Source organism: Amblyraja radiata, chromosome 37 (genome assembly GCF_010909765.2).
Source record: "Amblyraja radiata isolate CabotCenter1 chromosome 37, sAmbRad1.1.pri, whole genome shotgun sequence".
In the NCBI taxonomy this organism is placed as follows: domain Eukaryota; kingdom Metazoa; phylum Chordata; class Chondrichthyes; order Rajiformes; family Rajidae; genus Amblyraja; species Amblyraja radiata.
Window position 1 is genome coordinate 4,292,544 of NC_045992.1, and position 12,669 is coordinate 4,305,212.

General features: G+C 43.2%; 1 protein-coding gene across 1 annotated transcript in view; it reads right to left on the reverse strand.

The window, feature by feature from the left end:
• Nucleotides 1-603: 603 nt before the first annotated feature.
• The window catches only part of lrmda (leucine rich melanocyte differentiation associated), a 645,680-nt gene continuing 633,614 nt past the window's right edge, over nt 604-12,669 (reverse strand). Inside the window, exon 7 of the mRNA XM_033012480.1 lies at nt 604-2,173. Coding sequence (XP_032868371.1) covers nt 2,094-2,173 — 80 coding nt within the window. The 3' untranslated portion in view covers nt 604-2,093. The remainder of the gene's footprint in view (nt 2,174-12,669) is intronic.

The following is a 12,669-nucleotide window of genomic DNA, read 5'->3' on the forward strand; positions in this document are numbered from 1 at the left end:
ATAATTGGTGCATCTTGACTGGTCTGTGCTTAAACACAAAATGTAATTAGTTTATTATTGGCACATATATCGCTACAGTGAAAAACTTTGTTTGCATGCTATCCAGTCAAATCATACTATGCATGAGTACGATCATGTATTACACAAGTATAAGAGATAGTACAGAGAAAAATTCCAGAGTGTAGAATATAGTGTTACAGCATTATAGCGTTACTTTTACTGAGAAAGTAGAGTTTTAAAAATTGCAAGAGCTACAGTGAGATAGGTTGGGAGATTTGGCCAAAATCCTATCTGATAGGAGGACTGTTCGGTAATCATGTTAACTGCAGGGAAGGAGCTGTTTCTGAATCTGGTTATCAACAGTAAACTTCTAAAATAAAATGTTATAAATCTGTTATCTTTTCATTTTTACACCACTGAAATAAATGGAAAAATGTGCATTAAAAATAAAATCAGCAACCAGAGAGCAAGTGTACAAAGTGGCGGCACATATTGCAGAGTCTGTCCATGTCTGAAATGCTTTTCCTGTGGTTAATCTTGCACATCACTCTAAAGACTTGAAGCAGAGCAAATGTCTGTGTCACAACCAAGAAGAATCCAACATTTTGGTTAATGCTTTTATTTGGTAAAAGTGAAACAGCCATTTGAGCTCAATAACAAATTGTTGCAAATAACTTTGGCTGAAGACTGGAGCTTATCTTAGTGCAATCATTGGACATAAAGAGATTAATTAAGCTGTGAGACCTACTTTGTTAGTTTTTAAATCAAAACAATGTAACATAATAGTCTTAGTATATATAAATATATACGCATAAATTTCATCTTGTTTAGAGTAAATTTTGGTCATCACTTGTCAATGAATCCACTGTAAACTGTAAACAAGATACTTGGAACATCTTCTATATCAAATGCAAGAGGCCAAGAAAACTATTTAGTGAAAAACATGCATGCAAATATTTAGTTACTCCATTAAATGGGAGAGAACAACAATGGGTGTACTGTGTGGAAAAGTATACAGACTGAACCATTTAGTCATTGCTAAATATAAAACAGGAACATATCCATTCCAGAATTACATATGAATTCAATGGCACACTGCACTGTTAAAAAAGATAACTGCTGTAGAAGTCCAAATACTGAATTAATGCTGTGCATTATCTCAATGCTAGATTGTTTTCATATAAAAAAATATATTGGACTGCAACTGAACAGCAGTGAACACAGAAAAAAGCCCCAAAATATTTTTTCACCTTTTACAGTGGGGATAAATTGTAGATTTTAATTAAATATGCAGCACAAATATAATATCGCAAATATATCTTTGCACACAGTTCAGTTATGTTCTTCTGCATGAAAAAAAAAACTGTGAAGATAGACCGGTTTCGCATAGAAACGAAAGTCAAAACCACACAGAGATACAAGTATAATCTATCCAGCCTGCCAGAGTTGTCAATTTTGTTCGTGAGCCTTCACTGATCAAAGTTAAAAAGAGAAGCTCATCTAATGGGGTTGATATTTAATCTTTCCAACATCAAAATAAGACCCACAAGGCAAACATAAATCAGGATAAAATCCCTGAAATAATGTTGGTCAGTCAGAGGGATTTACAGTTTAGTATGACTATTTATTTCATCGTGTCCATGGTCATCTATAAAATGCAAGAGAATTTTCCCATTACTCAACAACAAGTCATTCTAATGAGTTGTGCAGGGGCTTAATGTGACTTTCTGGAACTTGGTGGTGATGCAATAAGAATGCTCAGTTCAACATCAGCTGTGACCTCTGGCCTCACATGAGCAGCAGTTCTACAAGGCAATCCATCATCAGGCTCATCCTGTCAGGCATACAGCTGCCTGTCATGGCGTTACAGGGGACCTGCTTAAAGGCAATCATGTCAAATTCTATATGGCTGCTCAGACTGGAATGAAAGGTTGATCTTGACAGCATGGCAAAGTCAGCAGAAGACACTGGCAGGCTGAAGTTGTATTCTCTCTGTGATTTATTTTTTTTCTCTCTCCTTCCTATTTTGGAAAAAAGAAGTCATCTTTTTACCCCCAAAAAAATATATACACGGGCAGTGAATGGGAGCGTTCTCAAAGCTGGTCGTCCCGAATGAACCTGTTCCCCTCCGAATGTTTTCCGTGGTACGCATAGCGGCATTTCGCAAAGATACCTGCAAAGGCAAAACAAGATGACAGTGAATCAATTATCTTCACAGTCTTTAAAAACAGAAGAGAAATAAACTTAGATTTTACCATTTCCAAGAATGATCACTTCATTGTACAATTCACCATAGCACTAATCTATGCCTGATCTTCTATGCTGGGATTGAGGTTCATTGAAAGAATATCGAACATAAGACACAGAACTGCACAGCACAGGAACGGGCCCTTCGACCCATAATGTTAGTGCCGAACATCATGCAAAGCTGAACTGATCTCATCTGCCTGCAAGTGGTCCATATCCCTCCATTACCTGCAAATCCATGTGCCTAATTTAAAAGTTTCTTAAATGCCTCTCTCATATCTGCCTCCACCACCACCTCTGGCAATGCGTTACAGCCCCCCCCCCCCATTAATCTCTGTGTTAAAAAAAAACTTGCCCCTCACTTCCCCATTATATTGTTTAAGAAAGAACTGCAGGTGCTGGAAAAATCGAAGGTAGGCAAAAATGCTGGAGATACTCAGCGGGTGAGGCAGCATCTATGGAGCGAAGGAATAGGTGACCCGAAACGTCACCTATTCCTTCGCTCCATAGATGCTGCCTCACCCGCTGAGTTTCTCCAGCATTTTTGTCTACTCTCCATTATATTGTCTCCCTCTCGTCTTAAGGCCATGCTCTCTGGTGTTCGACATCCCCACCCCGGGACAAAGGTTCAGAATATCTATCCTATTTATGCCCCTCATAATTTCATATACTTCTATCAAGTCTCCCCTCAACCTCACATGTTCCAGAGAAAACAATCCAAGTCTATCCAACTTCTCCCTGCAGCAGAAACCCTCTAATCCAAGCAGCGTTCGGATAAACCTCCTCTGCACCATCTAAGAAGCTTCCACATTATTCATAAGTTCGTGTTCATAAGTGATAGGAGCAGTATTAGGCCATTGGGCCCATCAAGTCTACTGTGCCATTCTTTCATGGCTGATCTATCTCCCTCCGAACCCCATTCTCCTGTCTTCTCCTCATAACACAATGGGGTGACCAGAATTGCATCAGAATACGTTTTGCGCTGAAAGAAATGTCCGGACCTGAAACGCCGCCTGTCCATTTCCCACACAGATGCTGATTGACTTGCTGAGTACCTCCAGCAGTCTGTGTATTGTCTGATGCAGGGACACGACCTGAAACCTCACCTCTTCCTTTTCTCCAGAGATGCCGCCCGACCCGCTGAGTTACTCCAGCGTTTTGTGTCTGCTTATTGCAGTGGTAAAGTGTTTGGCTGCTCCATAGGTGGAAATCACCCTCACAGAACAGATTATATCGCTGGATGGCCAAACTGGGAATAAAGTTGTTCTGTCTGACACACTAAGCACTTCAATTAGCCGGCCTGTCACCATGGACTGTAGAAAGACACAAAGCCTTTACATAAGCTTATCTCAAGGAACAGCGCCTGCAGATAAAATCTAATGGTCGGGCAAGTGTGCGACAGAGTTAGAACATTTCCCTCAGCATATATTTGGCTTCCATCTGCACTGTTACAGTGGAAGTTATCTCTGAAGCCTTTAAACTTTGAACACTAAAATACATAGTACATTCGGTATCCAGCTCCAATCCATAGTACGAATGTGTTGAAATTTAAATTTATTACGCAGAGGCTGACTGTGTTCACTGGATATAGAAATAAACTATGAGAGGGGTAGGAAAAAAGTGGAGATGTTGGTTTAAATCGAAGATAGACACAAAAAGCTGGAGTAACTCAGCGGGACAGGCAGCACCTCTGGAGAGAAGGAATGGGTGACGTTTCGGGTCGAGACCCTTCTTCAGACTGATGTCAGGGGACTGGGCGGTACAGAGATAAAATGTAGTCGGAGACGGTAAGAATGGTCGGAGAACTGGGATGGGGGAGAGGATAGAGAGAGAGGGGAGAGCAAGGGCTACTTGAACTTAGTGGTCAATGTTCATACTGCTGGGGTGTGAGCAAAATATGAGGTGCTGTTCCTCCAATTTGCACTAGGCCTCACTCTGACTACATTTTAATCTCTGACCCGACTACTCCCCTGACATCAGTCGGAAGAAGGGTCTCGACCCGAAACGTCACACATTCCTTCTCTCCAGGGATGCTGCCTGTCCCGCTGAGCTAAACAATTAGAGGGACAGGTATTGAAAACATTGAGGTGTCTGTAGCGCAAGATAGCAGCACTAGAACTAGAACCATCGAGATTCATTGGGTGAAACAGCACAGATGTAGGCCCTTCGGCCCTATCAAACACCCACTCACACCAATCCTGACCTCTGCTACTGTCGATATGGAGTTAGCATGTTCCACACCTGGGTCGTGATGTTGGTGGAGGGTTAATTCTCCCCACATTCTCCATTAACTCCCCTTAGATTGGTTTAGTTGTTTTATTTTGGTTTAGTTTATTGTCACATGTACCGAGGTACAGTGAAAGCTTTTGTTGCATATAGTCCAATTAAGCCCCGTCCCACTGTACGAGGTAATTCAAGAGTTCTCCCGAGTTTTCCCCTGATTCGAACTCGGAAAATGTCCGTAGTGGGTCCGTAGGAGTTTGTGGATGTCTCCTAGCGGCTCGTAATGCTAACGGTAGGTACTCGGGACATCCTGCAAAAAATGCCCACGAGTAAAAAAATACTAGTGATGGAAAAAATTGTTACTTTTTGCTCGTACCTCGAGCCGCTACGAGACATCCACGAGTATTTCCTCCCACACTGAGAGACGTGCAGGTTTGTAGGCTAATCAGCTTGGTAAAATTGCAAATTGTCCCTATGATAGACACAGAGAGCAGCAGTAACTCGACGGGTCAGGCGGTACTGGAGAAAAAGGAATAGACGTTTTGTATCGAGACCCAACCTCAGTCACTAGGAGACTAACACTATCATGCACACCCTATGGACAAGTCTTCAACTTGTCCCTAGTGTGTGCAGGATAGTATTAGTGTGCGGGGATTGCTGGTTGACGCAGACTCATTGGGCCAAAGGGCCTGTTTCCGCGCTATATCTCCACACTTAAAGCTAAAAAGTCCCGTTAAATACCTTCCCTGCACCTTGAAATAGATTTAGTTTCTTTCATTCTTTTTTCATGCACAACCTAGCCAGGGACAAAGGCCATTACCTACGAACGCAAAGGAAAAATAACGCTCTTCAAATAGTTAAGCTGTATCTCTCTTGTAATAAATTGACAAGCTTTGTGTAATTTAATTTGGTCGACTTTTTTTTTTCATCACGGATCCATTTTAGTCTTTTAGCAGCACGCGAAATCAGTCTATCATTTTCCTCCCCAGATGTCAGGGAGGACTGATCTCAGGAGAAGAACATCACTCACAATGATCTCCAGAAGGAATTGACAGGCTCGTGGAGAGAAATGATGATTGAACAGTGTCAAGGAGGGAAACAGAATCCTTGAAAAGATTACATGTGGGAAAATAATGACTCAGGAGATGTATGGCACAATCGCGTTTATCTCAGGGAGACAGAGCCAACGTGCAAGGATGATGTGTCAACTGTCCAAAAGATTAAATTTATTTCTCGTTTGTCCTGACACCCAAAATGTTAAATATTAAATTATTGATTAATTCTATGCATCCGATTTATTGTCATTTGACTGGCTCATTAAACTGCCACATATCTTTGTTCTATTTGCAAAACCTTAATATGATTTCTTATCCGCGAAAAAATGTCGTTGACTCAAAAATTGCCCAAGGAGCCACTCTATTATGGATGGTCGATAAATGCTGGGTTTCTCAGTGAAGTCAAGATCCCCACAATATGGTACATTGCAATTTTAGCGTCAGTTTTATGCTATACCTTTTTCTCACTTCTTCCAGAGCACGAAGATGTAGCTGGGAAAGAGAGAGAGAAATGATACAACGGTGCCGTAACAATGATCAGGGCACTGCAGCAAACCAGTCTAATGATGGTCTGCTTGCCACTTACACTCTGGCCCAAGAGGTCAACCAGGCATGGAACTCAACTCCAGAAACGGCAAACTGCAAAGAGTAGGAGTAAACGGGTCCTTTTCACAATGGCAGGCAGTGACTAGTGGGGTACCGCAAGGCTCAGTGCTGGGACCCCAGCTATTTACAATATATATTAATGATCTGGATGAGGGAATTGAATGCAACATCTCCAAGTTTGCGGCTGACACGAAGCTGGGGGGCAGTGTTAGCTGTAAGGAGGATGCTAGGAGGATGCAAGGTGACTTGGATAGGTTGGGTGAGTGGGCAAATGCATGGCAGATGCAGTATAATGTGGATAAATGTGAGGTTATCCACTTTGGTGTCAAAAACAGGAAAGTAGACTATTATCTGAATGGTGGCCGATTAGGAAAAGGGGAGATGCAATGAGACCTGGGTGTCATGGTACACCAGTCATTGAAAGTAGGAATGCAGGTGCAGCAGGCAGTGAAGAAAGCAAATGGTATGTTAGCATTCATAGCAAAAGGATTTGAGTATAGGAGCAGGGAGGTTCTACTGCAGTTGTACAGGGTCTTGGTGAGACCACACCTGGAGTATTGCGTACAGTTTTGGTCTCCAAATCTGAGGAAGGACATTATTGCCATAGAGGGAGTGCAGAGAAGGTTCACCAGACTGATTCCTGGGATGTCAGGACAGTCTTATGAAGAAAGACTGGATAGACTTGGTTTATACTCTCTAGAATTTAGGAGATTGAGAGGGGATCTTATAGAAACTTACAAAATTCTTAAGGGGTTGGACAGGCTAGATGCAGGAAGATTGCTCCCGATGTTGGGGAAGTCCAGGACAAGGGGTCACAGCTTAAGGATAAGGGGGAAATCCTTTAAAACCGAGATGAGAAGAACTTTTTTCACACAGAGAGTGGTGAATCTCTGGAACTCCCTGCCACAGAGGGTAGTCGGGGCCAGTTCATTGGCTATATTTAAGAGGGAGTTGGATGTGGCCCTTGTGGCTAAGGGGATCAGAGGGTATGGAGAGAAGGCAGGTACGGGATACTGAGTTGGATGATCAGTCATGATCATATTGAATGGCGGTGCAGGCTCGAAGGGCCGAATGGCCTACTCCTGCACCTAATTTCTATGTTTCTATGTTTCTATGTTTACACCTGGAGTATTGCGTACAGTTTTGGTCTCCTAATCTGAGGAAAGACATTCTTGCCATAGAGGGAGTACAGAGAAGGTTCACCAGACTGATTCCTGGGATGGCAGGACTTGCATATGAAGAAAGACTGGATAGACTCGGCTTGTACTCGCTAGAATTCAGAAGATTGAGGGGGGATCTTATAGAAACTTACAAAATTCTTAAGGGGTTGGACAGGCTAGATGCAGGAAGATTATTCCCGATGTTGGGGAAGTTCAGAACTAGGGGTCACAGTTTAAGGATAAGAGGGAAGTCTTTTAGGACCGAGATGAGAAAATCATTTTTTTACACAGAGAGTGGTGAATCTGTGGAATTCTCTGCCACAGAAGGTAGTTGAGGCCAGTTCATTGGCTATATTTAAGAGGGAGTTAGATGTGGCCCTTGTGGCTAAAGGGATGGAGAGAAAGCAGGTACAGGTTACTGAGTTGGATGATCAGCCATGATCATATCGAATGGCGGTGCAGGCTCGAAGGGCCGAATGGCCTACTCCTGCACCTATTTTCTATGTTTCTAAACACTCTATTGATCACCTCGGTAGCTCAGGACTTGCTCGGTTGCAATGGGTCGCAAAAATCATAACTCCGGGATTATCGGGACAGGGTTCAATGCTCGACGTCTTCAGGCTATTCGCAGAAATCCTTTCCAGAAACACTTTTGGCATTTGCCCTTTTGTACGCCAGGCTTAGCCTGCCTTCCTTCCTCGAACCTGGCACTCATCTCATCCACCTCACCCTCGCCACCAAACCAAAATAAATGAAGTGACTTGCTAAGGATATGTTTTTGTAGCTTATGTTAACAGTTTGTGATTGCTATCTGGTGGTGTTGCTGACGGATTAGAAGCAGGACTGCTAACAGACATGCTGGTGAAAGAGCCACTTGATGAATGCAAGAGACTGTAGTTAGGTGTCAGCGCTTAGAAAATGAAGCAAGGACATGTGGTATTAATATTGTCAATGATCTCGAGACAGGAAAACAGATCACATATTCTCCGTCAGTTTTAAATAGATATCAAGTGCATTAATGACAAAAGACGAGGCTTCAAACAAAACAGTTGAGTGATGATGTGCAAAGTGCACTCTGTGCTGGCAATAACCTGATCTGAAAAGACACTGTCAGTTGTGGAGACAGGCCCAGAATTGTGAGTCGTGACAGAAAACAGAGATGAGGAGAAAGATACTGGTACCATATTAGTGCCAACCATATTCGAACACTGTCTGCACTCCTAACTGAATCTGACATCATTGCCTATCACTTGCAGCATCCTCTGCTGCTCCTCTGCCTAGCTTTCCCCAGCCAACATTACAAACTGTAGTCAAGTTTTATGTTACCAGCGGTTCTGTCAGGGATGTTGGGACTCGGAGGCCTTAGGATAACCTCAGTCATTCTACATTGTGAGCTTGCAATGATGGGACACTCATTTTTCTGATAACTCTTGCTACTTGAGGTGCTCTGTACAGCAACGTGCCAGCAGCTGTCACCTCGAATAATGGCTTGGAATATTAAAGAAAGTTAATTTCTGGATGTATTGTAAGGCAGCCGGACTGTCTGGCAGTGGAAAATAAATCCCAGCTGCTGTAGTTCGCCCGGGGATAAAGGTGAGAGAGCTAGTGACAGTAAAAGTCAGCTGACATTTCTGCTCCTGCGCTTGGAAATTGGTTCATATTTTTCGAGAGAGAGAGAGAGAGAGAGAGAGAGAGAGAGAGAGAGAGAGGGACAGGGAGGGAGAGAGAGAGAGAGAGAGAGGGAGAGAGAGGGAGAGAGAGAGAGGGAGAGAGAGGGAGAGAGAGGTGGTGAAAGAGAGGGAGAGAGATGGAGAGAGAGGGAGAGAGAGAGAGAGAGAGCGAGAGAGAGAGAGAGAGAGAGAGAGAGAGAGAGAGAGAGAGAGAGAGAGAGAATGAGAGAGAGAGGAAGAGAGAGAGATAGGGAATGAGAGAGTGATAGACAGAGAGCGAGACAGATACAGAGAGAGACAGAGACAGAGACAGAGACAGAGACAGAGACAGAGACAGAGAGACAGAGAGACAGAGAGACAGAGAAAGACAGAGAGGGAGACCACACCAGGCAGTGTGGCTTAGATTCAATAACAAATCATATTTTACAGCTTTCACATACACCTGATAAACCTCAAGTTCAAAGGGGCAATAAAAAGAAAAGCCAATTTAAAATAGGAATTCAAGATGCCATGCAAATAAAGGGACCGTCTGCTTTATGAAAGGGAGTGTTGCTTCAGAACAGTCAAACTTTCGGCTTGCAAAGAACCGGAGGAGATTGTAGACAGAGTGAGTACAACGTGGCTGAGAAGGTGAGGTTCCGGAAACTTGTAAGACACTTAATAATTTGTCTTATTTCTATTAAATAGTCTTTTTGTTTAATAAAAAGAAACCCTTGAGAGTGATTGTTTTGGGATTAATTGGGGAATAATGGATAACTAGCTTGTTAATGATGTGCCATCAGTGTACATTGTATCATTTTTTTGTGCCTTATTTGAAGCCGCCGACAAGACGATCATTGAAACTGAGCAAGGCTATTTCATTGGTAATTAATGATATTGTTTCTTTCTCCCTTCTGTTCTGCAGTACTCAACTGCTATTGAATTATACATCCAATAATCAACATCCAAGCAGGCATGAATGACTTTGCTAATACCATCTAATAGTTATTGGTAATGTCACTATTGTTTCTGCAGTCAGATGCACCAAGAGGTTGACTCAACATGGACACGATGGAAAGAAAGGTCGATCTCCACATATGGAGGATGGTGATCAGGAGAGGGGACCACTGTCAATCTTATGACCATCCTAACCCCCATCACTGCACTACTTGAGAGGGGTCACATTATAGAGCATGTTTAGGAAGGAACTGCAGATGCTGGTTTAAACCGAAGATGGACACAAAATGCTGGAGTAACTCCGTGGGACAGGCAGCATCTCTGGAGAGAAGGAATGGGTGACATTTCGGGTCGACCTTGAACGTCACAATAGACAATAGACAATAGGTGCAGGAGTAGGCCATTTGGCCCTTCGAGCCAGCACCGCCATTCAATGTGATCATGGCTGATCATCCCCAATCCGTATCCCGTTCCTGCCTTCTCCCCATATCCCCTGACTCCACTATTTTTAAGAGCCCTATCTAGCTCTCTCTTGAAAGCATCCAGAGAAGCTGCCTCCACCGCCCTCTGAGGCAGGTGGAGGCACCCATTCCTTCTCTCCGGAGATGCTGTCTGTCCCGTTGAGTTACTGCAGCATTTTGTGTCTATCTTATAGGGCAGTTTAGTTTAGAGATAGAGCATAGAAACAGGCCCTTCGACCCAATGAGTCCGCACTAGCCTGCAATCCCTGCACATTAGCACTAGTGCAGGGATTGGAGATCTCGGAGAAAACCCACACGGTCATGCAAACTCCGTACAGACAGCATCCAGAGTCGGGATCGAACCCATGTCTCTGGCGCTATAAATGCTGTAAGGCAGCAACTCTGCCGCTGCGCCACTGAGCTGCCCGTGCCGCACGACACGATGTAGGTTCTAACCAATGAGCTCTACGTATCATTAGTTCAGAGAGGAATCTGATAAAACCTTTTGTTGCCCTATCTCTCTGTGAGTATCTGAGGGATTACAATTGACAAAGAACTGACCATCCAATGGAAAATAAATCTGCAGTAGGATTGGCGAAAACCTGACAACTTAACCGGTGTAGGAAATACTGTAAGTACAGGAGATACATTCTTAGAGAATTAGAGTTGCTAGGGTGCAGAAGGTGTCTTAATAATACCATTGTCCCAATCCTCTTTGACCCAAAGAGAAGATCTCCAGCCTCATCAGCCAAACCTTGGTGTTTTCATCAATAGAACAACTGGGTCAACGTCAACATTTGCGGCATCTGGAACCATCTTCCCAGCTATCCTTCAACATTTTATTGATGTTACGTCATTGAAAAAGAATGTTTAAACCGTAGAACCAATTTTCACAATTCCTATGTTTACTTAAGTGAAGTTCATCTCTCAGTTAGAGTCACAGAGCATGGAAATAGGTCCTTCAGCCCAACTTGTCCATGCCAAGATGCCCCATCTACGCTAGCCCCAACTGCCTGCATTTGTCCAAATCCCTCAAAACCTTTCCTGTCCATGTACCCATCCAAATGCCTTTTAAATGTTGTTTTAGTGCCCACCTCTAGCAGCTAGTTCCATCTACCCACCCAGGTTCCCATTAAATCTTCCCCCCCTCATCTTAAACGTATGCCCCTTGGTTTTTGATTCCCCTGCTCTGGGTAAAAGACTGTACATTCATCCTATCTATTAGGCTGGTCACGGTGGCGCAGTGATTGAGTTGCTCCTTGAAGTGAATGCAGCGCCGGAGACCCAGGTTCAATCCTGACTACGGGTGCTGTCTGTATGGAGTTTGTACGTTCTCGCTGTGACCCACGTGGGTTTTCTCCGAGATTTTTGGTTTCCTCCCACACTCCAAAGACGTACAGGTTTGTAAGTTAATCGGCTTGGTAAATGTAAAACTTGTCCCCAGTGGGTGTAGGATAGTATTAATGTGTGGGGATTGCTGGTCGGCACGGGCCCGATGGGCCGAAGGGCCTGTTTCCGTGCTGTAAATCTAAACTAAAATTAAACTAAGCTATTCCCCTTATTATTTTGCAAGTTTCTATAAACTCACCTCTTAAAGTCTCCAGTGCTCCAAGGAATAAAGTCCTCGCCTGCCAAACCTCTCCCTGTGGCACAGGCCCACGAGTCCTGGCAACATTATCGTAAATTAAAGTCTCTCTCATTTCAAGTTACATTACGGTTCCCATCCGTTTGAGTGCAGTTTCCTCCCCCTGCCTCTATCTGGCTGCTTTACACAATCTGATACTGGACATATGGGCGAATGATGTATGAAATCCTTCCCAAATTACTGATGCAAAAATAAATATTGGCTGGCAGACAATGGTCGACTATTTAATCGCGGTAATGAATCTTACAATGCCTAGCTGCATTATTAGTTTGGGAGATGGTGAAGGTGTTCGTTTACAAGTGTGATTGATTAGAATCCATAAAAAAACACAATGACCATCTGAGCTTATTTACTCTGTTTCCCCTGTCCAATTTTCGGTGTCCAACATAGCATTGAAATAATCTGAGAAAAAACTTGATGAAATGATAAATTACCCACACTGTGAATGCACAACAACATATGTATAACACATGTCGCAGTAATGTTCTTGTAAACTGCTATCAGAGCTGCCTTCAATTATTTGCTGAGTCTGGATGGCCACATTCCACAAAACTCTGCTTCACAAACATTCCTCCTCAAATCTCGACAGGAAGGCAAAATGGTTGATACCCGACTGGAATGCAACTAGGGCATCATTAATGAAGACATTAGTTTAGTTTAGAGATA